We start from the raw sequence: 27217 nt of genomic DNA, 5'->3' as shown, positions 1-27217 counted from the left end.
CATCCAGTATTTGAAACAGGCTAACTAATATAGGAATGTAGTACTGGAATGGTTGATGGACAGTAAGCTAAAGCTGAATCCCAGTACAGATAGTCTGTGACTTATAACCCCAAAATTTCTGTTACTAAGTGAGACAGTTGTTAAATGAGTTTTACCCCATTTTACAACTTTTCTTGCTGCAGTTGTTAAATGAATCACTGCAGTTGCTAAATTTAACCACGGTGGCGCAGTGTTTAGAGTGCAGTACTGCAGGCTACTTTTGCTGCCTGCCGGCTGCCTGCAATTTGGCAGTTCAGATCTCACCAGGCTCAAAGTTGACTCAGCCTTCCATCTTTCCAAGGTGGATAAAATGAGGACCCAAAATTGTTGGGGGCAATATGCTGATTCTGTAAACCACTTAGAGAGGGCTGTAAAGTGGTATATAAGTCTAAGTGCTATTGCTATTGCTATGGTTTTTAAGTGAATCTGGCTTCCCTATTGACTTTGCTTGTTAGAAGGTCACAAAAGAGGATCGTATGACCCTGGGATGCTGCAACTGTCATAAATACATACCAGTTGCCAAGCATCTGAATTTTGATCATGTGACTATTGGGATGCTACAGCGGTTATAAATGTAAAAAATGGACCTAAGTCACTTTCAGTCCCATTTAACTTCAAACTATCACTAAATGAACTGTCATAAGTCAAGGACTACCTGTAGTGCATCTGGATTGAGGAACTGGAGGAATTGCCTGCTCTGAATGAGGCTGCATTACTTTTAAAGAAACAGGCTCTCGGTTTGGGGGTGCTTCAAGATCCATTATTGTCATTGAGTGCTCAGATCACCTGTGGTCAGGAGCACTTAATTTCAAAATAGGCTGCAGTGCCTTTTTATGCATATGGTTAGCTTGGCCATTCCTGCTTGGTAACCTTAAAATCAAATTATTTAATGTACTGCTTTTGGGCCTGCTCCAAAAAATAAAACTGGTGCAAGAGGTTGTGGCTAAGTTGTTTTCTGGAGCGTCTTACTCTACATGTATTGGATTTGCTAAAAAAAAAAAAAAAACTGCACTCGTTGCCAATCTGTTAACAAGACAATTTAATGATGTGGGTCTAGTATGTTTAAACAATTAGAAATCACATTCTTTTTTAAAAGCCTTGGATTAAATCTGCCTCATAGGCACCTAGCACCTTCCCAGGGTGCCCTGATGCCAGAATTACAAATGACTGTTTAGTGAAACGTAGAGAAGTCTGTTTTGTGGTAGATCCCAGTCTGGGTAGCAGCTTTCATTCTGCGGTATACCAAACCTCAACACTGACTTCATTAAAGTGTACTTTAAAAACCTGCCTTTTTAGGTTAGCCTTTCCCAGCTTCCTCCTAAAACCTGCATGAAAATAGAATATCTTTCTTTGGCTTTTCCTTCTCATTGTTTTTTTTATATGTTGTTTTTGTGATTACTGTGAACCCGGGGTCTCCAACCTTGGTCCCTTTAAGACTTGTGGACTTCAACTCCCAGAGTTCCTCAGCCAGCTTTGAAGTCCACAAGTCTTAAAGGGACCAAGGTTGGAGACCCCTGCTGTGAACTATTTTGGATTTTCTGTACCTATGTACAAATACTTCCAATAACTGGAAAAAAAATACCCTGGAAGGAAAACCTGGCTAGGTAGCATCCTCAGTAGGACAATCCATGCTGCAGTATTTAGTATTGATTTCACATATTATTAATTAATATTAATTCCGGGTAGTTGTCTATTTGCTATCCAGTTTGTCATTATGCTCTCACTTGTGTTTTATTGCTTATATTGAGTTTTCTCTTTTGATGCTACTGTTGATCACCCTGGATTTGTGAATGGTGAAAAAGCAACACAGTCTATACCAGGGGTCTCCAACGTCCAGCAAAGCTGGCTTGGGGAATTCTGGGAGTTGAAGTCCTCCAGGCTTAAAGTTGCCAAGGTTGGAGACCCCTGGTCTATTCCCTTTCTTTCAGATATTGGGTTATCTTATGAACATTGCAAAGATTGTTAGGCAACGTTTGAGTGAATGTGCCATTTTTTTCTAGCCATATAATTTGGCTCATTCAAAGCATGGTTAGTATTTGAAATAATCAGATGAATGAAAGTTGTAATAAAGACTTCAGTAAAAGGAATTCGTTAATATATACAGTATTCTCAAATATTTCTGGATTTCATTATGTTGCCTTTCCCTACCCACGTAAGTTTGCTAAACAACTGGTGTAATGGTTCTCCAAAGTTGAAGAAAAAGATTAGAGTTGCAATAAAAAAAAGAGAATGCGATGTTCAAACATCCTGGCCCCCTGAAACCTCTGCCCATGTTAAAGTATTTTAAAAACTGGACAGTAGAGAAAGACCATCATCCTTGGAATGGCAGGATGCAGTACCTGCTAAAATATTTTCTTCTTTCCTTCTCCTTATTCTTATGTTATTAATATTGGGATAACTACACATCTTCCCTTCCAATGTTCCGTTGCAAAAGCCTTTAAACCTGTAGTCTGGCTCCTGTAGTTTTGGCAAGGGTCTTATGCTGACACATTTAAAAGCGTCTCTGCTCCACAGTTAATCTGCCTTAGAAATAAATATCTGTCACTGAAAACAGGGGGTACTTTTGTTTTGTGAGTGCTCACACAATAGTTGTATACTGTGGCCCTTAAGTGGAAGGGTTGGGAATATCTAGAGTTTTGGAAAGCTACACAAGTTTTACTGCAAATAAACCATGTCTCAGATCACATTGGTTCTTCTTGCTTAGAAGCAAATGGACAAGTGTGAAACACAGAATGCTGCATGCAAGCAGTTTCTAAGGTCAAGGCCCTTGGAAGATCAAGAAAGGCTCATATTGCCAGTTGGGTTTAGGATGAATGTTGAGTTACATAAGTGTTATAAGGGCAGCTGTCAAAGGGAGACAATAAATGTTGACCTGGTAGCATGACTTGATCGAAAGAATTTCCGGTGTCCTATAGTTGTTTCTGTTCCTTTTCTGTCCTCTACTTGTCAACTGTGGGTGTAGAGGAAGAACCAACCCTACAACTGGAGAGTTTTGATGCCACTGAGCTGTGAAGTGTACTTCCTTTTTGGATTTGCAAGACTCTTGTTAGGCCAGCTGTCCAAGCAGCTGAGTGTAAAACATACCATTGGCCGTAAGCAGTTTGAGAGTTGCAGCCTTGAGAGAGTGGATAGAAATGCTGTGCTCAACAATCTTACATGAGCGCCTTCTTCATGCTGTGGTGATCTCTGAAAATTGAGCCAAGGGGAATTTGCTAGTGTGAGCATACCGGACAAGAGTGCATGGAAAATCCCATTCAGGTGAACTCCTTTTATGGCGCCAAACAAGCAAGAGATCTTGTTTCCATTCCTCCCCTTCTGAATCTTTCCTTACTCCCCAAGGAAGGCCAAGTTGTAGTTGGAAAGAGCGATTTCCTCAGGTAGATTTAGGATAATTTTTAATTTGGCCTAGAAAATAAGTCTACATGAATATATGCTCTCACATTGCCCTGCATTTTCATAGATAGTAGAGAAGTATAGAGTAAACATGAATAAAGTCGGTGATCAGTGTGGAAACAATTTAAAACCAGCAGGACAAGGAGAAGAAATTGCTTTGAAAATCAATAAAGGAGAATATTTGTAGCTCCTCTCTGAGCCTGGTTGTTTTCTTGCAGACATTTCATTACCCAAACTAAGTAACATCATCAGTGCTAGATGTTACCTAGTTTGGATAATGAAATGTTTGCAAGAAAACAATCAAGCTCAAGGTGCTTTGAAAATGTGTGGGTGAATATATAAGTCTCAGTGATCCCAGAAAGATTAGGAGGTCAATGCCATTTTTATTCTCTCCCAGGAAAAAATCCCAAAGCTGGGTAGATGACCAGGCAGGATCAAATGCATCAAAAGTCTGGAGTCCCTACATCATCGTCCCCGGCCGAAAGAAACCTACTATAAGTCAAACACCTCCTTGAAGTGCATTGAATTATCTGACGCCAATTTGGCTTAACTGTTAGTAGATCAGATTCTTGCATATAGGTAGCATGGGATAAACTTGTAGTGTTTTTGAGCTCTATCCTGGCTCCTGATTTCTTCCACCTCATAGGCACCATAATAGAGGAATTATTCCATCAAAAATTCTTCTCTGACAAGCAACTGTCATTACACAGAATCCTGTCTTCTGATGCACTATCGTTATCCTTGCCAACCCATCTCTGCATTAAACTATTCAAGGCACACAATTTCCTGCCACTTTTGGCTAGGAAGTCAATACAGTAGGTGTACTAAGTTTCCATTAGACTTAATTCACTGAAAACAGTTGGGAGGCAATAGTTCCTGTCTTTGCCTACTAAAGGGATATCATTACATTGCAGCTGGGCTCTGTGGTCCTGAACACAATGTCAACTATAAAAACCATTCCTGCCCACAAAAAAAGTTTTCTGCCTCGTATGATGTGGGGAACTTTTTCCTCTGGTAAGAAGGCAGCTTGCCCCTGTTTAAAACACATCGTCAAATTGTACTGATTGAATATATTTGAAGAAAAAGCACAATAGCTCTCACGGATTAAGACCTAACACAGATTATATTAGTCCTTTGAAGTAGATCAAGATAAGAAATCAACACCACAAGGAATACTAGAACTCTATTTTATTGATATAGGCCAGTGTTTCTCAACCTCAGCCACTTGAAAGATGTGCGGACTTCAACTCACAGAATTCCCCAACCAGCAGTGCTCGCTGGAAAATTCTGGGAGTTAAAGTCCGCACATCTTCAAGTGGCCGAGGTTGAGAAACACTGATGTAGGCAATAACAGCAGAATCTTGAAACTTGTTCATGTTTTCCCTCCCCTCTGTCTTATACGAAAGAGTATCAAGGAGGGACAATCTTGAGTTTCTTTCTTGCGCTTTCTGTTTTCCCTGGTTAAATTTCTGTTTTCCTAGCCACTGTCACATATCTCCATACTTCTTTCCAGATTAAGATCTGATCCTACACATGTTTCTGGGAAATGGGATGTGTTGTATTCTTCCTTTGGGGAAATAGCATGAGGTATGATGTAGTGTACCCCATATTTCAATAGGAACAACATAGAAAAAAATCCAACATTTTAGAAGTGTTAATATATTTCAGAGTTTCATATTCTTGCATCATGCTTGTACTAGTTCTGCCATAGTGGATTATGGAAGTTCTCATTCAAGCTTAAAATCACAAAAGGGTGGAAATTACTGAACTAGAATAATGTTTAGTGAATGTTGTCCCCTTTTCCTTAGGCTTCACCTCTGCCCTAGTTAACTGATACGCTGATTTGACTTAACTGGCAATTTCCAGCATTAAGAAACATAATTGTTTTGGGCATGAGAACAGAAAAACAATTAAGTGAGCAATCGTAACTGTTATAAACAATTATTAACGGTTACAATTTACTGCCACGATACTGAACAATATGGCAATATTGCTTCCTTTTAGACTGGATAAATATTTTGCTTTTATTTGAAACCCCTTGGTAAGCATCCCATTAAGAAAATCTCCCTATTTGCCAGAATAAAAGAATTGCTTGTGTCTTCTGAAGCTCTTTGGCTCCAATCTCTTCAACCTTTTGTGCTTTGGACTTGCAGTCTAACATTTCTTTTGTTTTAAAAAGTATATTATTCAAATAGCTTGACATGGAATTCATTTATGCATGTACTCTACCGGGAAGTATACCATCTGAGCCAGTCAGGTTCACCTTATTTATAACAGGCTTTTTTGTTTTTACTTTAGCTTTCTTTGACTCTTTCTTAGCTCACCCTGCTTTAATTATTATTTTTAAAACAGAAATGGAAAGTAATTGCATTCTGTTTATCCAAATCAAAATTCTTTCTATTTTTGAAAAGAGGAGAAATTGATGCTAAAGCCATAATACAACACTGCGCAGAGATATGAAAATTAAATTTATTAACTTCTATTTCCCACTGGATACCATGTTTTTAATTAAAGGTATTTGGAATTACTGGAAGGCTCAAGGGGAGTGATACGTTTGAATAATGGCAGAGGCTAGTATAGCATTTGCATTCTTTTTAACTGCTTTGGTATGGTTCAGAGCAAAATGTCATTAAATTTAAATTCTTTAAATCTTTTTCTATCCGTTTGGCCTTTCAGGCTTCCAAAGCAAAGGTCAGCATCCCTCTCTCGGCTATTATTGAGGTGCGCACAACTATGCCATTGGAGATGCCAGACAAGGATAACACCTTTGTGCTGAAGGTAAGGCAGCATGACCTGAAAAACATCCTGGATGGGTGTGTTCCATGTATTCTAAATTAGGGGTGCCCAACTACTGAGCCATGGCCCACTACCGGGCCGTGGGATGTTCAGAATCAGGCTGTGAAAACAAGAAAGCATGATGTGCACACAGCTCCACTTGCAGGTGCACCTCCATTTATGCAAGCCGTGGACACGCGTGCCCACTGCTCGTGCAAATCAAGCTGTGCACTCGCCTGTCACTCACACAGAACCATCTCCTCTCCCCCCCCCTTTCCTTGCTGTCCACAAAGCTAGAAAGTTTGGCAACAATGGTTCTAAATGACACATTCTACAAACTATTACTAAGAGCATCTTGCAGAATCTGGTTGACTTGGGTGTGGTGGGATTAAAATACACTTCTCTTCAGCCCCTCCCCAAAGAAAAAATTGCCTATGCTTCTCAGACACAGGATTAGAAGGAACTCTAGGGTTTCTGGATGTAGGAATTTAGCACCCATCCCCCCTCCTAGAAGAATGAAATATTTTAGAAAATATTTAAAAGGCAGAATATATTTCCCTGGATGAGAAATGGAGAAACATGTTTTAAAGTCAAAGCAACTTCCTGCCACCCCCCACCTTTGTCAATGGGTCAGAGGTAGAAACTCATTCTCCCCACCTTTCTCAATGGGCCATTAAAGCCTCAGCTAAGCTCACTCATTTCCCCCCACCTTTGTTAACCATCATCTGCATCATAATAGAACCCATCTAGAACAGAAACTCACCACATGGCAAGGCTCAGGCAAGCTTGAGGGACAACCTACTGTAGGAATTTAGCACCCACCCCCCCTCCTAGAAGAATGAAATATTTTAGAAAATACTTAAAAGGCAGAATATATTTCCCTGGATGAGAAATGGAGAAACATGTTTTAAAGACAAAGCAGCTCCCTGCAACTTCCTGCCACCCCCCACCTTTGTCAATGGGCAATTAAGGCTTCAGCCAAGCTCACTCAATCCCCCCACCTTTGTCAACCATCATCTGCATCATAATAGAACAGAAACTCACCACATGGCAAGGCTCAGGCAAGCTTGAGGGACAACCTACATTGCTAGCTAAGACCCCCACCCCCTGGGAGTCTGACAGCCAATCAGGGTACTCTTCCTGTGCCCCAGAAAGTTCAAAGCTCAGAAAAAGCATAAAACCAGGGAGCACACAGGATCTCAGCCCTTTTCTGTTCAGGAACTCAAGCCATGTGATCCTGACCACCATTAAACCATCTTTCCAAGCAGCCTCCATGTTTCCAGTGTCTTTGTCCCCACTTGGAACTGAACCCAGATGGATATTTCTTCCAACACTACAATGTTAGCTAAGACCCCTAGACCACCTGGGAGTCTGACAGCCAATCAGGGTACTCTTCCTGTGCCCCAGAAAGTTCAAAGCTCAGAAAAAGCATAAAGCCAGGGAGCACACAGGATCTCAGCTCTTTTCTGTTCAGGAACTCAAGCCATGTGATCCTGACCACCATTAAACCATCTTTCCAAGCAGCCTCCATGTTTCCAGTGTCTTTGTCCCCACTTGGAACTGAACCCAGATGGATATTTCTTCCAACATGGATTATCTTTACTTTTTTGCACTTGCACAGAATTACTGAATATATCAAAGTTCATAAGCTTCTATTTGGAAAAAGTATAGATGGCCCCCAAATACAGTGTATTCCGATGGTTTTTTCCTGTTTTCTGGACATTGTTTTTTTTTAATTTATTTTAGCCTATTTTCTACTATTTCTACTCAAAGGAACTTGGAGCATCTTATCTTTGCAATAATTTCCAAGGCCCTTTGGGAATTAGTTGCATATGAAAAGAAAAGGAAATTTACACTTAATGCTTAGGATGAAGTGGACTGTATCCACAAAAAAGCATAGGCTGTGATAAATTTGTTAATCTACGTCTAGATCACAGTAGTACTTAATTTTCAAAACGGTAAATGCAGAGCTGTTTTCAAGCATTTGCCCAGCTCTTGCCCTTTTAGTTTATGTATTTTAATGAGCTTTCCTTTCCCCTTTTCATTAAATTGCAGCATTGCCTTATAAGCCCTGAACTAACGGGAGTGAAAGGATGCCCTGTGGCCTTGGCTGTTGCCATAGCAACTGGCCTAGCTGCTGCCTGAGCAGTTTTCTGACAAATCAACAAACTTCCATCCAAGCTCCAGTTCCCAATTCAGGGAGAATAAAAGGGGCTTTTGTGAGGAGCAGGATCCTTGGTGTTTGCTTTGTTTTTAGAAATCTCTGGGCGCTGGATTTATTTTTGTTTTCTGTTTGGGAGCTTCTGAAAAAAACATGTTATGCTGTCTGTCTGAATTATCTGGCGTTTATAGAATAAAAGGCAGAGCCTACCCCAAGCTAATGCCCTCCAAATATGTTGGAATTATATTTTCCATAATTCCCAGTCCATGTTCCTTGCTGGTCAGGAATTTAGGGGGCTGTTGTTCCAACATATTTAGATGGCATTAGGTTGGGAAATGCTAATCTAGCAGAAAATGAAATTATTACTATATTTTTATTTCATCTTTCACATCTATCCATCCTAATTCATACCAGCCTATCTTTGGTGTCTGAAAAGTTGGTCTTTCCTCCTCTGCTCCTTTTATCGATTGATTTGAGTCTTCTAAAGTTCAAAGTAAAACATAACATAATTTAAATAATTATTTGTGTTATTGTCATAAAATAGATGAGCGGAAGCCAGACTGGGCACGCAGGAAAAGAGGCATTGATTTCACTGCACATCCAGTTCCTGCGCTGGTGATTTATTTGTTTTTAATTCTGCAGAGTTGTAAAGGACAAACAGCATCATTTAATTCAGCCCTCAATAGTAAAATTAACATTGACACCGATCCAAGCAAACAGTTCTTCTGGAGCTGATCCAGTAATTAACTTGAGCACTTCATTGCTACTGAATATGAAAATATTTTTCATATTTTTTGTTTTGTCCACATTTATCGCAAGCTTATAAAATAGAAAACCAATGGATGAATTTAGTCTCTAAGAGAAGAAAGTTGAATGGACATGTTAATAGTTCCTAGTTTCTCTCAGGTTTGGCCATCATATCTGGCTGCAAAAATCTGAATGATCATTACAAGAAAGCAAAGAGGTATCTAAAACTATATACCCGTTCTTGCCATCTGATGATTATATTTTTGCAGCCTGTACCAAGTAACTATATATTAGCTATGCTGAAATCTCCAGGTTCAGTTGTAAATCCTCTCTAAGTGTCCTGTAAAAAGAAAGTTAGCACTACATGTACTAAAGTACTTCTTTGCCTGTTAATTGTCTTTCTGTTTGCAAAGACGTTCTAGCTTTCACAAGTGTTCTTCCATTTGCAATCCAGAATGGTACATGCTATTTTACCATCTCTTATGGCTCAGCGTTTCTCAACCTCAGCCATTTTAAAATGTGTAGACTTCACCTGAGTTGCTGAGGTTGAGAAATACTGTTGTGGGCAGGTAATTGTTAAAGACAGCCCAGATTCAAATCCAATAAAGCTCATTGAATAAGCCAGGATAAGCAACCTACCTCATAACTCAGCCCCGCCCCCAGTGTCATTCCACAATGAACTTGGATAGTTGTATATTACTTTGAATAAAATCTGAATAGAACTGTGATTATCTTATTTTAGTGTAAAATAAAATTTATTTATTAAATTTTTATGCCACCCATCTCCCCTATAAGGTGGCACTATATCTGAGCTAAAATTGGGCCAACCCAGCAAAACAATTGTACTCTTGAAAAGAGACTGAGAACTTCTAAACTGAAAACCAAAATTAAGGAATAGGTAGATGATTTTCTACCTATTTTCTGCATTTCTTTACGGTTACCCAATGATTGTCAGGAACCATTCAGCACAGATTTTATAGTTCTTCTCTTATTGGGGTTGAGCTGGTAATAGATTTTATACCAGACTAGATGGAAAGGAGGAGGTACTTTATTAAAAAATCCCTTTTGCTATAGGATCAATTGTTGGGAGCGAGGATTCTACTTTTATGCTATCTTTCTGCTGCTTGCTTAGCTACTCCAACTCTGTTGATGCCTTTAATACACACAAATGGCTATCTTATTTTCTACCAAGATGTCTGCACAATCCAGCAGAAAGTCCCCTCACCCAAGCATATCTGTCAAATAATCTTTCTGTAGCAGAATTTCCTGTTTGTTTACACCTCCATAAGGTCGGATTTTTCTATGAAAGGCTCACACTTCATAATTAGACATAATGTGGTTTGCTTTTTTATAATTTAGGAGTAGGTGTGAATTTAGTGACCTACTCCAAATCTTTGTGCAGCTGGACTGTTGTATTGTGAGGAAATAGTGCATTTTGCACTAAAAGTATCCAAAACAATAGCTCTCTGTAAGGTCAGTGTGTTCATAAATATCTATATTTTCCATCTAGGTAGAAAACGGTGCTGAATATATCCTTGAAACAATAGATTCGTTGCAGAAACATTCCTGGGTGGCGGATATACAAGACTGCATAGATCCTGGGTAAGACATTATGGTGATCTGATATTGAGCATGCTTAAAAAGTGTTGCTAGAATAGCTGCATGTGGAAATGGGAATATCTCAACGATTAGCAGTACCCTGCTATCCGAGGATTTCCTTACCAAGTTATCGTCTGTATTGCTTACATTTATCTGGGTTTTAAGAACTATGTCAGAGCAATTCTTCTTAGTCATTACCTTGGAAGATTGGGCATGTAAGCACCAGTTCATCAAAAAAGATTTTTTGTATGTGCATTGCTGTCACTCTATGATGGATTTATTGAGCTCAAGTACTCTTTCCTAACTCCTTCTTTGCAAGCTTTTCTCCCACATTGAAAGAGGCTTATTTTTGGTGACTGTTGAGTATTTAGCAAACAAACCCTTTGCTAACTATTTTAAATGAGTGCTGTTTTGCAGTGTGCTGGGGATATTTAAGTATTCTCATTTGTAAAGCCTTTTTTGGAAAAATAAATCTGCAGAACAAGAGTAGAAACCTTTTTTGGCCATTTAGGCACATTTTGAAATACTGGGAGGGTGCAACAGGTATAATCAAAAATGGCTTTCAGAGAGGACCTACTTATTTACAGAAGGAACACTTGTGCGTGTGGCAATCCCAAAATTCTCACTGATGAGAAGGCAAATTAATGAGGTACCTTCTCAGGACTCTTATTAGCTCCCATTCTGCTTTTTTACCATTCCCATATTATTTTTGTCTTTTTTCTCTGAGCAGGTGGATAGCTTTTAAAACAAAGCTTTAGGCTATAGCTAGCTAGAATTCTTGTTTTGTCAGACTTTATGAACAATGGCACTTGGCTTGGCTGTTTGCTAGCTGCCCAATTAACTTTTTAAAAATTAAATATTCCCATTTATTTTTTAAAAAATTAGAATCCAAAGATACAAGAATTACTGCAGCAAAATATGTATTTTGCAAGTAGAATAGAACTTACTGCTTCCTTCATCTGTGTAAAAGTTGGTGTAAGCTCCTGCTTTTCTTTTATGAATTCTACAGTTCTGGACTACTTAAGTCTACTAAGGCTATTGTATCTGCACCACCACTAGAAGGCAGCAGAGCATTACAGGAAACTCTTCTCAGCCATCAAGCCATTGTCCAGATATGCAGCCTAGATCTGGGAGTCCTATAAAAAAGTTCTCCCATTCACTTCACAGCATTTAACAAAACATAAAAGACAAGCTGTGGGCAGTTCCGCTGTAGTTTCAATCAATAGTGATTATCTGATGCAATGACATGAAACCTGTGTTGATTGGCTTGAAAGACAAACACACAGTGTTTTCATATGGAGACCCAGCAGCTAGCTGTTTCTGCTCTTACCAAGCCTCTGAAGAAGCTGATCTCTAAATACTAGTTGATTTAGAGTGTTCTATATTGAAAAAGGAAACCCACTGCTAGTATATTTTTACTTCTGTCTGTGCCCATTTTGAGTTTTCTTTGTCACAGTGTTATGCTATCTTTTAAAATGTACCTGTATTCTATAGCAGGGGTCTCCAACCTTGGCAACTTTAAGACTTGTGGACTTCAACTCCCAGAGTTCCTCAGCCAGCAAAGCTATTCTATTTCTATTCTATTCTACTTCTATTTGCTTCTATTCTGGGAGTTGAAGTCCACAAGTCTTAAAGTTGCCAAGGTTGGAGACCCCTGTTCTATAGTATTCATTAGTTTGCTGTCTCAGAGTGAGTGGGGAATGGTGGCATTGGTTTTCAGTAATTACAGTCAGAGGAGGCTTTTAAGTTAAGATTCACTAAAGTTCAGGGGCCAAAAATGGCGCATCTATGATCTAAAAACTGATTTTTCCCTTGAGCCATGTGGTTGACTATTCTAAGAGACAAAATGATAAACTTTTATTCCAGTTTGACAGAACTGTTATCAGCCATCATAGTAAGGATTAGAAACTCAGTGTCCTGAGTTGCCAACTGTTAGGGATAAGCTATAGGGGAAAGCCTCCTTATGTCTACCTATGACCTATTTCTCCCAAAGGGGAGAAGAGTGCTTTGATATTGTTAGATCTCCATTTTAGCTTTTCGTGAGGGTCAGCAAGGGAAGGAAATAAGTGGCTAACACCTTTTTAACTGCTCTTCTGCCCCTTTTGCTATGTGATCAGGTGTCCCCACAGACTGGCTAAGCAGTAATTCTTCCTGCCATTATAAGCATCACCATATATAACAACCAAGATAATATTCCTCCAGCTTTGGGGAGGGTTAGCCTCCCCTCTTACAGTCCTGATTTATGGGGTGAGGGTGAGTTAGTGCATGAAAATGAGTAGACAGTGGAGAGCTTTCCCATATGCAGCTCTGAACAGATGTAGCGGTGTTCAAAAGGTTACAATTTCTGGACCTTTAATAAGATGACAAAATACATATTTTATGGGAATCCTCTCCAGTTGGTGAATGATAACTTTGCATCCCCTCCTCTGCTCTACCCTTCCTTCCAGTGTTCAGCATACAGCTGCAGAAACTCACTGGTGCAGCACCATCCACTGTCCAAACGCCCACTCTTCTCTTCTTTCCAGGGACAGTGGTGATGACATTGAACTCTCTTCCTGTACCCAAGGAGCTTGCCTGCCAAGCAGAGTGTCATCTTGTAGCTGTGAGTTCCTGGCTGATGGTAATAAGATTTTTTTTTTTAAAAAAAGGATTGTATTAAAAATTAGTTTAGACCTGTGGTACCTTGCTCAATAGTAGTAACTGTGAGAGGGGTCTTGGAGTTCTAGTGGACAACCATTTAAATATGAGCCAGCCGTGTGCAGCAGCTGCCAAAAAAGCCAACACAGTTCTTCTAGGCTGTGTAAACAGAGGGATAAAATCAAGATCACGTGACATATTAATACCATTTTATAATGTCTTGGTAAGGCCACACTTGGAATACTGCATCAGGTTTTGGTTGCCACAATGTAAAAAAGATGTGGAGACTCTAGAAAGAGTGCAGAGAAGAGCAACAAAGATGATTAGGGGACTGGAGGCTAAAACATATGAAGAATGGTTGCAGGAACTGGGTATGTCTAGTTTAATGAAAAGAAGGACTAGGGGAGACATGATAGCAGTGTTCCAATATCTCAGGGGTTGCCACAAAGAAGAGGGAATCGAGCTATTCTCCAAAGCACCTGAGGGTAGGACAAAAAGCAATGAGTGGAAACTATTCAAGGAGAGAAGCAACTTACAACTAAGGAGAAATTTCCTGACAGTTAGAACAATTAACCAGTGGAACAACTTGCCTCCAGAAGTTGTGAATGCTCCAACACTAGAAGTTTTTAAGATGATGTTGGATAACCATTTGTCTGAAGTGGTGCAGGGTTTCCTGTCTAAGCGGGGGTTGGACTAGAAGACCTCCAAGTTCCCTTCCAACTCTGTTATTCTATTTTATTCTATTCTATTCTGTTTAAACACTGGTTTTGGTAAAAGTTTAATTTTCAGGTCCTCACACATACCTGAACTTTGCCAATCTTCAAACGGAGGCATTAATTTTTACTATAGCAAAATGCAAGTGTTATCAAAAAGCCTGGGGCATCCATAAACTTTTTCTTTTTGGTCTTGTAAATCCCTGGTTCAACAAGTATCTCAAGGATCTGAGAGAGTACCTTGAAAAAAAAAATGTAATGAAAGTAATATTGATTTGAAGCAATTGGCAGCCTTGAGTCTATAAGTCCTCTGTCATAGGAAAATGTGGTTTGGAAAAGCAGCATGGATTTTTTTAAAAGGAAATAAAATTATCTTCCAGATGTGACCCGATGCCAGGATAGATGTGTTGGCTCAACTGCCTCAGATAGCATATCAAATGCTACCACAATTGTAACAGCACCACATGGCAGGATCTCTGCAGGGGAATATAGAGCGCATGTGCCATTAGAGAACTTCCTGCAGACACTGGAGTCTCCAGCCAATAGCAGTCACACAGCAGGTATAGTAGTTCTGTTCCTCAGATGATCTGGAACTTATGTTTTTCACAGCTTAGAAAAGATCAGCTGTTCATTCTCCCATCCAACAAATTTGTTTCTGCTTCTTTTTAGATATATTGGTAACAGTGTGTACCTTACAAAGTATTGAATCATACATGTCAGCAATTAACAATTTTGCTAAAATTGTGTTTTGTTATTAAGGCCCATTATTTTCTCACATTCTTCGCAGTTTCAATGTTCTTCCAATTATTTATTACAAATAGACTAGGAACTGTTTGAAATCCTGAAGTGGCTGCTAAGTGAGACTAGGTTGTAATAATGAGCTAGATGATAGAATAGAATAGAATAGAATAGAATAGAATAGAATAGAATAGAATAGAATAGAATAGAATAGAATAGAATAGAATAGAATAGAATTTTTTATTGGCCAAGTGTGATTGGATACATAAGGATAATAGTAAATAGTATTTACAAAGTAAATACACAAAATAAATAGTCTAGAATGAGAGATTCATTGGGTTGAATAGGCTTACTTAAACCTTCAAGTCCAACTTCTGCTCTGTTCAATAAAGAAATATAAAATTAAATAAAAACATATTGATAAGTTGGCTTTTGTAATGAATAAAGTTAGTAATGTAGAATACTATAATTCTCAGGCAAGAGAGAAACATTGTCAACCAAGGCTATCAAGAGAACAGGCAAGAAGTTAGGAGGAAAAAGTCAAGATTGAAAATCATGTAATGCAGAATCTTATATGACTTATCGTATTTTTTGGCATATAAGACACACCTTTTTACCCCCAAAAAGAGGGTGAAAATTTGGGTGCGTCTTATATGCTGAATGTAGCCCCACTCACCCGCCGCCCCCACCCTTTGGAGGTTGTCGGCCGAAAATCCTCTGTATGGAAAGTGGATCAGCTGTAGGACATGATCCAGGCCCTCTTCTTCTTCTTCCCCTTTTGGCGTCGTTGATGCATTTCTACTTCGCTTGCTTCTCAGAAAATGCTTGCAGGCGCCCCTTGAGGCGGAAGAGAAAGCCGTCCTTCGCTGCCTGCGGAGTCACTGCCATGGGTCGGAAATCAAGGGCGCGAAGGGGCGGTGGACTTCAGGAACTGGCTTGGCTGTCGTGTTACTGCGGGAATTGCTTCGGGCAATGGGGGAGGAAAAAGAGCGTCGCCTCCCTGCATGGCGTTTTCCGGCGTTTTTTTCCTCAATTCTCTGAAGTAATTTGCAAAGGCGCGTGGCTTTTCATATGGCTAGAAAGTTTATTTGAATATTACTGTGTTTCCCCGAAACTAGGGCCTGACTGGATAATAAGCCTAATTGGGCTTTCGAGTGCATGCACTAAAATAAGCTCCCCCCAAAAAATAAGACCCCCCCCAAAATAGACACATGCACATCTGCTGCGTAAACAACACAACATGAGGCAAGGCTGGAGAGGGGGGGAAAGGAGGGGGAACATGTCCCACGAGCCCAACATGCACTTGCCATCCACGCAGAATAGCCTCGCAGAGGCCACTCCCACAAACCCTAGCTCGCGCAGCCCTTATCTTAGTGGTGACTGCAAAGAGCAATCATAAAAAAACTCTTGCCAGCCCTAACCCTGTCAACCTGGGACTGGGGGAAGGGGGACTGGCACCGGAGCTCCGAGCAGTGGATGGTGCAGGCTGTCTGTGCAGCCATGAAGCGGGATTGGCGTTGCTGATTCTTGCCCACAGTATTGCTGGTGAGGATCAGGTCAGAGTTGCTGCTGCCGCCACCCAAGATCAGCAAGCCAGATTCGGTGAGCCAGATGCACCGCTGCCACTTGGAGAAGAAGAGAGAGAGAAGGTGCTGCGAGAGAGCCCATTTTTTATGTTCTCTTCCCGGGCAGTGGCAGTGCATTCAGCTCCCCAAATCTGGCTTGCTGATCTCGGCCGGCGAGGGTAAGTGGCAGGTGGGGAGGGGTGGGTGGGGTGGCGGAGAAGCGAGATGCATGGAGTGAGATGGGGCTCCCCTTGCCATCTCTTCTCCCCCCCACCCTCGTCGGGCGTGGCAGGAACTAGAAATCAGGTAAGACACATGTCTCACTTCTCGCTTCTCTGCCCTCTCTTATTTTCGGAGCAACACGGTATTTTTGTCTTCGGTTATATTATCTATCTTACCCAATTTGGTGTCATTTTCAAATTTGATAAGCATTCTGTCCATCTTTTCATTCTAGTCATTAATACAAATATTGAAGAGTACAAACTGCAGAAATGAATCAAGTGGCATTCTATTCTGTGCTTTCAGTTTGATGACACTTTGTAAATTTTTGAACTGGTTGTAAAAACATCTTATAGATCCATGCATTCCATTTTGAACTGAATATGATTGTCAGGTGTCTCCGTGAAATCAAGATTTTTGTCCATAGCATTCCTGTAGGGGATATTAAGCAAGTATATTAAGCAAATATAAGATAAAGATAACTTAATAAGACTTGTTTTTCATAAGTCCATGCAGTCTTCTGGTAAGCACCTCTTTATTTCTTTAGGTGCTCAGAATTTAATCATTTATTACAGGAAGTCCTCAACTTACGGTCACCATTGAGCCCAAATTTCTATTGCTACGCTAGACATTTGTTAAGTGAGCTTTGCCCTGTTTTACCACTTTTCTTGTCACAGTTGATATCTGAATCACTACAGTTGTTAGTAATACAGTTGTCAAGTGAATCTAGCTTCCCATTGCCTTTGCTTGTCAGAAGATCACAAAAGGTGATCACATGACCCTGGGACACTATAACCGGCATAAACATGAGTCAGTTGCCAGGCATTCTAAATTTTGATCACCATGAGGATGCCGCAATAGTCGGAAGTGCAAAAAATGGTCATAAGTCACATTTTTCAGTGATGATGTAAGTTTGAATGGTCACTAAATGAACTGTTGTAAACCGAGGACTACCTTGTCAGAGTTTGGAACAGCAATCAAATCCAGAAAGCATACATAGGTAACTGATTCAGCAGGATTCATTAACTTATAATAATAATAATATCAGAGTTGGAAGGGACCTTGGAGGTCTAATCCAACCCCCTGCCCAGGCAGGAAACCCTACACCATTTCAGACAAATAGCTATCCAACATTTTCTTAAAAATTTCCAGTGTTGGAGCATTTACAACTTCTGCAGGCAAGTTGTTCCACTGATTAATTGTTCTAACTGTCAGGAAATTTCTCCGTAGAAGAAGGTTGCTTCTCTCCTTGATTAGTTTCCACCCATTGCTTCTTGTTCTACTCTCAGGTGCTTTGGAGAATAGTTTGACTCCCTCTTCTTTGTGGCAACCCCTGAGATATTGGAACATTGCTATCATGTCTCCCCTAGTCCTTCTTTTCATTAAACTAGGCATACCGAGTTCCTGCAACCGTTCTTCGTATGTTTTAGCCTCCAGTCCCCTAATCATCTTCGTCGCTCTTCTAACTTCTCTTTATATACATAGCACATAAGTAAATATACAATGCCAAAAGCAGATTTTCCAACCTGGTAGTAGTTACAGGCAAAACACAGGCAGAGGAGAGAACACTTTCAGTTTCAATTGAAAGAGCAAACTAATTTCAGTTTCAGTTCTCAGCACAGCACTCAGAGCTAAGCACAGCTAAGCCACACCCAGGCTCCTTGCTGTCTCGGCTCCCATTGGCTGACCTTGTTACTAAGCCCTATTCATTGGCTGACCTTGTTACCATGTGTCTGGCAGTCATGAATACACTGACATACCTGTATTTGATCTAGTGGTTTCCTAGGTTTTTGAGTGCTCTGTGATTTCTTGGATTATTATTACTTTTTTTTGCTCTTTTTAATAACAGAAAATTTGCCCTTCTCTATTCATTTGACATTTCACTCATTCTCCATAATTTTTCAGAGATGATGTGCAAAGGTTTATCCGTCTCAGTTTTTGATGCTGCTCTTCACAATTTTTCATAACTGTAGGAATTTAGCACCCACCCCCCTCCTAGAAGAATGATATTTTAGAAAATATTTAAAAAGGCAGAATATATTTCCCTGGATGAGAAATGGAGAAACATGTTTTAAAGACAAAGCAGCTTCCTGACTCCCCCCCACCTTTGTCAATGGGCCATTAAAGCTTCAGCCAAGCTCACTCAATCCCCCCACCTTCCTCAATGGACCATCATTTGCAACACAATAGAACAGAAACTCACCACATGGCAAGGCTCAGGCAAGCTTGAGGGACAACCTACAATGTTAGCTAAGACCCCTAGACCACCTGGGAGTCTGACAACCAATCAGGATACTCTTCCTGTGCCCCAGAAAGTTCAAAGCTCAGAAAAAGCATAAAGCCAGGGAGCACACAGGATCTCAGCCCTTTTCTGTTCAGGAACTCAAGCCATGTGATCCTGACCACCATTAAACCATCTTTCCAAGCAGTCTCCATGTTTCCAGTGTCTTTGTCCCCACTTGGAACTGAACCCAGATGGATATTTCTTCCAACATAACCATATGCTAGAGAAGACTGAGCTCCAGTAAAAGTTTAGTAGTTTCATCTTTCTAATCTATTCACAGTTTTTTTTAGCACTGGCAATTGGAATACTGTTTTCTTTTAAATAAATTGTGTTCTTCAATTGCTACATCAGCAAATGTTACCCTCCCAGGTAAACCAGGATTAGATGATCTAATTCTACTTTATTGTAAGGCTACATTATCAGAATCTTGCAAATCACTGTGGCTTTTAACTGCTTGATCCATTAGGGCATGTCCTTCCTAAATTTCTTTCTCTGATTGTTAAGCCATTGGGGGCTCTTGCATCTCAATTGTTTCCTAGGCAGCATCTCTTCCCTTTGTTCCCCAAGGTCATCCACACATTCCATTGCAACAAATGATGTACATTAAATCATTCTGACTTCCTGTACTATGAGTTTGGGCTCATCTTGTTTATTTCCCATATGGTAACAATGTACACACACTGAAAATGATTACATTTATGAGCCAATACAATGTTTCTTGAGATTTTTCACTAAATGGGCTAATAGGGAAAATTCTCACTTTGTTTTACAGTGCCAGAATCATTTCCCAAGGTCCTTACTTCAGGAGTTTTATCTTCAATCCTCACAAGAATCAGTGTAAATCCCTCTTAATCAAGTTTAATGTGCTTTGGCCAACACCATCTGCCCAGTCTTCATGAGATATAACCATCTCCTGCCAGTAGTTTTTTGTTCAGAAAACTCAGAGTCAAGTTACAGAAGATAATTGTCAGTGGAATTGATAAGACTTAAGGGTAATTCTATAACAGTTAATCTCTGATTCTGGCAGACAGTGCCTTCTATGAGCTGATTAAATCAGTCAGCATGTTTGTTCCATGTAGTTGTAAGTTACCATCTACAAAGACTTCTGTGTCTTCTTGCAAGCTACAATTACACAGATACATCCTCTATTGAATAGCATCACTTTTTTTTGGTCATTGAAGACTTCAAACTTGTTTTGTTTTCTGCAAAGGCCTCAGAGTTGTTGTGGTTTTTTTTTTACATTCAGTGGTGCAGAATATCTTCAATGCATTTCCAGTTATTACTCCCATTTTGCTTCTTTGTTCAGTTTTTCTTTATAAAGGGATGTTTCCTCTGTCAATTCTTTTTGTAATAAATTTTGGTCCTTTCTTTGGAGTTGAAGTGTTGCCACTACCTGCTGCAATCCCTGTGCTATTTATTTGTGCACAGCTGCAAGCTTATACTTGCTGCATGTGTAGAAAACATCATTCTTAAGCACACATATTTCAGGCATGATTGTGAAGTATGTCCATTCTCTTTACTTCTGTTTCTTAAAGTCTACAGGTAGAAAGATGTAGGGAAATGATCAGCCTGAGCCTGAGGGACGGGTCAAATTTGTCATCATTTTCAAGTCCCTTCCCACCCACAAGAGATCTAAGTCCAGAATTGGACTTGAATTCCTTTGACTCTTATCTACCACTAATTTGCTTTTAGTAGTTCAGATTCCTGTAAAGAACATGAGCTTGCAATAAACCTTTATATTCATTTTAAACCCCCTGGACTTCCTGATTTTCCTGCACTTGACAAAAGTTTTTTTATTTCTTCTTGCTCCAGTCTCAAGTTAGTTGAGTACCTACTGACCACTTAGAAAAAATATGTTAAGGAAGTTCCTCTTAAGCTCTCCTATCAAATTCCTGTTAGCTTTCTGTTTGTTCATTGTTCGAAAATGGGCTGCCTTATATTCTTTTAGCAGCAGCTCCGCTTGTTGAATGACTTGAAGGAAGCATTCACTCAGGTCATCCACAATGAACTATCAACAGTTCTCTGGACATTCCTTTGCCATTACTAATTCTGCAGGAGATAATCTTTTCATTTCATACAGCAAAGCACACATACCAGAAAAAAATCAGTTATTTGGTCTTTCCCCCTTTTCTCCTGCTGAGTTCCAAAACCAAGCTCTTCCTGGCTCGCTCATTAGTCTTCCAAATATAAAGTGCACTCATTTATATTCCAGAGTTACGTGTACCTCTAAATAATTTAATCCAGTATTTGAGGGGCTATCACAAAGAAGAGGGGGTCAAATTATTCTACAAAGCACCAGGGGGCAGGACAAGAAACCATGGTTGGAAACTAAACAAAGAGAGAAACAACCTGGAATTAAGGAGAAACTTCCTAAGAGTAAGGACAATTAACCAGTGGAACAGCTTGCCTTCAGAAATTGTGGGCGCTCCATCACTGGAGGTTTTTACGAAGAAACTAGACAGCCACTTATCTGAAATAGTATAGGTTCTCCTGCTTGAGCAGGGGGAGTAGAAGATCTCCAAGGTCCCTTCTAGTTTTATTCTAATTCTGATCCATGAAGTTGAAAAGTATGCATTGTAATGCTGAAAAGATAACATTAACCACATCTTGCTGAAAGAGCATTCAGGTATAAACATATATTGGTCTTGATAAGTGGAAAAATCTACAATAAATTCTCCTGCATCCTCTGTTCAAACGTCCATCCAGATCAGGGGTCTCCAACCTTGGCAACTTTAAGACTTGTGGACTTCAACTGCCAGAATTCTGGGAGTTGAAGTCCACAAGTCTTAAAGTTGCCAAGGTTGGAGACCCCTGATCCAGATAGCATTGCAATGAATGTAATACTACGTTGAATGTAAGGCATTCAGGTTTTATATTTTATTGTTCCTGTTTCTTTATTGTGACAGGAGATGAAAATGAGCTGGAAGCAGAAATCAATCTCTTGGAGTTCCCTTGGTTCCACGGGACACTATCACGGGTTAAAGCAGCTCAGCTAGTACTCTTTGGTGGTGTCAAAAGCCATGGATTATTTGTTATTCGACAGAGCGAAACACGGCCTGGTGAATATGTACTGACCTTTAACTTCCAGGGAAAAGCCAAGGCAAGTGATCTATTTATGAATGAATAATTCTTATTTTCTCCTAGCATTTAAAGTGAAACCACAGGAAATATGGGGGCACGTTTCCCTTAGTTTTTAATCCACCTTGAAAATTAAGCCATCTGTTCAAAGGGCCTTAGTGGAGCATGGCAGCAAGCCTGAATACAATTATAAAATAAGTAAAAAAACCTTAGAAACCACCAGCTACTTTGACCTGAGTGCAATGTTTCTTGATTGCCAATTGAAAGAAAATTGGCAAGGTACTAAGCTCATATATCGTGGTTTGTTTGATTTTAGTTTAATATAATCTACAAACTCAGCCAAAAATTCAATCTGGGAACCAGGTATGTGTAGTTTATTCATTTCTAAAGGAAAAGGGAAATGATAGGAATGACATAATTTGTCTTAAAATTCAGTGGAGTTTGAATCTGTGCTCTGGCAACAACTCGTCATTGTATATTTGTGCATGCACGGAACAGTTACAATGCTGGTAATTTTTGTATCCATATGCCAGAACTATGAGATAAGTACATCAACACAGACAGAGCTTTCTCTTGTTCTTTTCTTTTGCTGCCATCTGGAATTTTAAAAAATGTTTTAAAATAGCAGCCCTTTATACATTTGGTGCCTGTTCTTTGATTGGTGCTGTAAACAGATTCATTCTTCTAATCCAGCATATTGGATCTATATCTGCCAATCTTATGCTTCCTGTGACACCTTTTATTTCTCCCAGCTAAAACTGGAAATAAGCTGTTGCCATGTTACAAAGATTTACTTTTAGCTTATAATTATTATTGCCCCCTCTGTAACTACCTGAATCACAATTCTGAGTGCACTGCATGGAGATAGATAGCCCCATTATTCTGTTCACATCCCTAGACTGGAAGGTGCTGACACAACTGAGTACAATAGAAAGAAGCAAGTGCAATTATCTTTACCTGCTGCTAATTGGAAGAAAGGAAACCGTACTTCTTATCTGCAGTTGGTGATGATACAGTAGTGCCTCCAGATCCTCCTCTAACCCCACCAAAGTCAAATTCAGAAGTATAGAATGAAGGATATTTGCCTGGCAATACTTGTGAAAAAGATACTGGACTAGTAGCTGATGATAAACTGAATACAAGTCAGTAGTATGATATGATTACTAAAAAGGCAAAGGCAAGTTAGATTGCACCAACAGAGATATTGTTTCCTAATCATGGGAATTAATAATTCCACTTTATGCTCCATTAGCCATATGCAGCCTTCAGTATTATGCTCATTTGTGTGCATAGCACCAATAATAATTCAGACAAATGATCAGAGGACTGGAAACTAAATGGTACAGAGAGAGATTGAGCCTACTTGGTTTATTTTTAGCTTTGAAAAAATAAGGTTGAAAAGGATATGATAGCCTGAATAGTCCATGACCTCTTCTCTAGCATCCCAAGTGCAAAACATGGAATATGAGCATTAAAGTACAGGCAGGCAGATTCCTATTTAATATTTTTTTAAAAATTAACAATAAGAAGGATGTAATAGTAGAGTACGTTCTTGTACCCTTGATGTTACTTGGTGAACATTAGGATGTTACATTGAGCGTGAATATAGTACAGTAGTAACCTCCAAACTTTTATTGACCAACTGTGTCCCATACATTAAATTTCTGTTAGTGTGGAACACCAGAGGATGAACTTTCCGAATTTTTTTCAAATTCACCAGTCAAGTGGCATTTCACAAATGTTGTTTTTTATCACCGTCACCAAACAAAACAAGCTTAAACTGCACCTTGTGGGGCAGCACTGCTGCATTTCCAAAGGAATGCAAGAAAGGAAAAAGAGCCGTGTTTGGGCAAAACCCCCCCCTCCCATGGCATATATAGTAAATAACCTATTGAGAGGTAGCAAGGATTCATTCAAGCAGAAGCTGAATAGCCATCTGTCTGAAATGTTTTACTCCTGTACTGAGTAGGAGTTGAATTTGATTGCCTAAATCAGGAGTGTCCAACTCCTGGTCCTTGAACCGTTCCGAACTGGCCTGTGCATGTCCCCAATTGCACGAGCAGCAGGCGAGCACATACAGACCCATCACCCCTCTCCTGTCCTGCCAGTCTGCAAAGCTGGAAAGGTTGGGGAACTCTGGTCTAAATAGATAGTCCATCCTTATGATTATTGTAGGAATAGGATTATAAAGGAAATGGTAAGGCAAAAACAGATTAAACTGCTCAAAGATTATTTGGGGGCATCTGTTTCTGGTATTTCATGTGTTAAAATAATTCTCAGATCCTTAGAACAGGGACTATGGTAACTAGTCAATAAAAAAAATGATTTATTTTCAGCACCTGCGTTTGTCCTTAAATGAAAATGGTCAGTGCCACGTCCAACATCTTTGGTTCCAGAGTATTTTTGATATGCTGCGGCATTTTCATATGCATCCCATCCCACTGGAGTCAGGTGGTTCTGCTGACATAACCCTCCGCAGCTATGTAATGGCCCAGAGTCCACTGCCGGGTGAGTTAAGTTCTCATATTTGCAATTTTATCTTGTAACTGGGCAAAACAAAGAATAAAACCGTGCAGTACTTCTCAAATACTTGACGCTTATTCATATTCTTCTGCAAAAAATAAAAACTTGATCAGTGGATGGAAATGTAACTTTTACTGAATGAAGAAATATTCAAAAGGGGTTATCCTTTATTTGAAAATTATTTCACAGCATGCATGCATACATACATACACCTATTCTTATTCATCTTAGTATTCACTTCCAGGGTAAGAAGCATTGTGCGGAATTGAGAAAAAAAGAAGTAATTGGCAAAAAAGTTAATGCAGAACATAAGAGGTCAAGAAACTAAACCTATACTGTTGTGTCTCGCTCGCTCCCCCTGCCGCAGCCGAGCCCCTCTTATCTCCTACCGGACGCTGATAGTTCGGAAGAATGTCCTGGCATGCCCCCAGCCCTGGCACCATGCCCGGACAGGCCGAGCAAGACGAAGAGCCTGACGTGCCTTCAGCCCCCAGTCCTGGCACCATGCCCAGGCAAACGGAGCAACTAAACCCCTCCCCTACAGCATGTGAGCCTGAAGAATGTGAAGCCAGTCATGAGCTAAGATTACCAACAGCTGGATGCTGGAGAGATCCGCGCTTCCGGAGAGTAGAGAGGTGACGTCAGCAAAAGGAAGGGAGGGGCAGGCCTGGATAAGTGCTGAGTCATGGAGCCACACCCCATGGCCTATATAAAGGATCTGCTTTTTGGCATTCTCTGAGTCAGGCAAAGTCTAACTTGGATTGCTGAAGTCACTTCCTGGTCTCCTGCCTGCCTTGAGAACTCTGATAGGACTTTGGCAGAGCTGCAGAGGCACGCTTGATACGGACTTCCCTGACCCGGCCGTCAGCGGAGGAGTGGGACACGACATATACCATTCACTCTTTATTCTTTTATTCCTTGCAAACCAGTGTTGTATCTTCCATGTTCATACAAGTTTATATGCAAGTAGTCCTCAATTTATGACCATAGTTGGAATCAGAATCTTGGTTGCTAAATGATGCAGTTGTTAAGTAAGTTATCAAAAGCCCAGGCCTCCTTTTATTATCATTTTTACCATCATTATTAAGTGAATCACGATTGTTAAGCAAACCAAACTTCCTCAATTGACACTGTTGGAAAACAGCTGGGAAGGTCACAAATCATGGTCACGTGACTGCAGGAAACTGCAACTGATTGTAAATGTGAGCTGACTGCCAAACACCCATATTGCAATTACATGCAACTTCACTTCTCATTTTTGCATTGTAAAGAAAACAATAATGGCCTTCTTTCAATCATCAGGGACAGATGCAGTTTTCACATGCATGTTAAGCAAGTCAAATAATTATTCCGTAAGCAGACGACATCCATATTTTAACATTTTTCTACTTAAGATCAAAACATGTTGTGATAACTCCTTGGTTGGTTTACTATAACATACTCTCCATGGGATTGTCTTTGGAGATAATTTGGAAACTGCAACTGATACAGAATGGAGCTGTCTGATTCCTGGTGAAACTATTCTTCCATTGCAGAATATGCTAATTTGAAGATGCATTTCTATTAAACTGGATATTAGATTATTTAGTTTTAAGAAGTAGGGACCTGTGTAAATAAATAAATACATTCAAGGTGACATTAGAAAGAAACTATAGTATAAAAACTAAATGAAACAATTTATATGAAAATGTAGCCAATTGTAAATGTTGGAAAAGCATGTAGTAGTTTGGAATATTCATAGAACAGAAAAGCTAGATTCAATAGCCTTTTTCTTTCTTCTTCCATTCAGAGCTCACTCAATCTCCAGCAGTAGCTTCCCAGCAGCCTGCTTGCAGAAATGACCTCCAGACTCAACATTACTTTTCCAGCTTTGTTCCAGTCACTTTCCAGCCAGCATCTCCATCAGAGGGCACTACCTCTTCCTCTTCTTCCTCAGCCAGCCATTCACTTTACCATAGGATGGAAGGGACTCTGAATGCCCGAAGCCGAAGTAACAGCACAGAGCGGTTGTTTGATTCGGCTGCTGTTGGCACAGAAGATTACCATGAAAGTGAAGGTTCACGCAATAGAACCAGAGCAGTTGAAAACCAATACTCCTTCTACTGACTTTGCTGATGGAGTGGTTTTCAATGCATCCCTCTCATTTGGATCAGTAGTTTTGGAGGATGGAAACGCTTGTTGAGGTCTTCATCTCCTTGTTGGCTACTTCTATATTGCATTTATTATTGCTTTGTATTTCATTGGTATCTAATCCTTCTTTTCCTTTTTATTCATACAAGTTTATATGCAAGTAGTCCTCAATTTATGACCACAGTTGGAATCAGAATCTTGGTTGCTAAATGATGCAGTTGTTAAGTAAGTTATCAAAAGCCCAGGCCTCCTTTTATTACCATTTTTACCATCATTATTAAGTGAATCACGATTGTTAAGCAAACCAGACTTCCTCAATTGACACTGTTGGAAAACAGCTGGGAAGGTCACAAATCACGGTCATGTGACTGTAGGAAACTGCAACTGATTGTAAATGTGAGCTGACTGCCAAACACCCGTATTGCAATTACATGCAACTTCACTTCTCATTTTTGCATTGTAAAGAAAACAATAATGGCCTTCTTTCAATCATCAGGGACAGATGCAGTTTTCACATGCATGTTAAGCAAGTCAAATAATTATTCCGTAAGCAGACGACATCCATATTTTAACATTTTTCTACTTAAGATCAAAACATGTTGTGATAACTCCTTGG

At 39.9% G+C, this 27217-nt stretch overlaps 1 protein-coding gene across 5 annotated transcripts in view; it reads left to right on the top strand.

Annotated features, from left to right (window-relative positions):
* SH2B2 (SH2B adaptor protein 2) overlaps window positions 1-26697 on the top strand; it is a 76039-nt gene extending 49342 nt beyond the window's left edge. For 4 of the 5 annotated variants that reach the window (XM_058164368.1, XM_058164369.1, XM_058164371.1 and 1 more), the window contains 7 exons: window positions 6109-6210; window positions 10626-10717; window positions 13162-13334; window positions 14445-14624; window positions 21777-21970; window positions 24285-24456; window positions 26261-26697. In XM_058164368.1, the coding sequence (XP_058020351.1) occupies window positions 6109-6210; window positions 10626-10717; window positions 13162-13334; window positions 14445-14624; window positions 21777-21970; window positions 24285-24456; window positions 26261-26577 (1230 nt within the window). In that variant the 3' untranslated portion in view covers window positions 26578-26697. The remainder of the gene's footprint in view (window positions 1-6108; window positions 6211-10625; window positions 10718-13161; window positions 13335-14444; window positions 14625-21776; window positions 21971-24284; window positions 24457-26260) is intronic. The other variant, XM_058164370.1, reaches the window with a different exon arrangement.
* Window positions 26698-27217: the final 520 nt, after the last annotated feature.

The sequence above is a fragment of the Ahaetulla prasina genome, chromosome 1 (assembly GCF_028640845.1).
Source record: "Ahaetulla prasina isolate Xishuangbanna chromosome 1, ASM2864084v1, whole genome shotgun sequence".
NCBI classification, from domain to species: domain Eukaryota; kingdom Metazoa; phylum Chordata; class Lepidosauria; order Squamata; family Colubridae; genus Ahaetulla; species Ahaetulla prasina.
The sequence above is the reverse complement of the archived record's forward strand: the minus strand, read 5'-3'. Positions and strand labels throughout refer to the sequence as shown.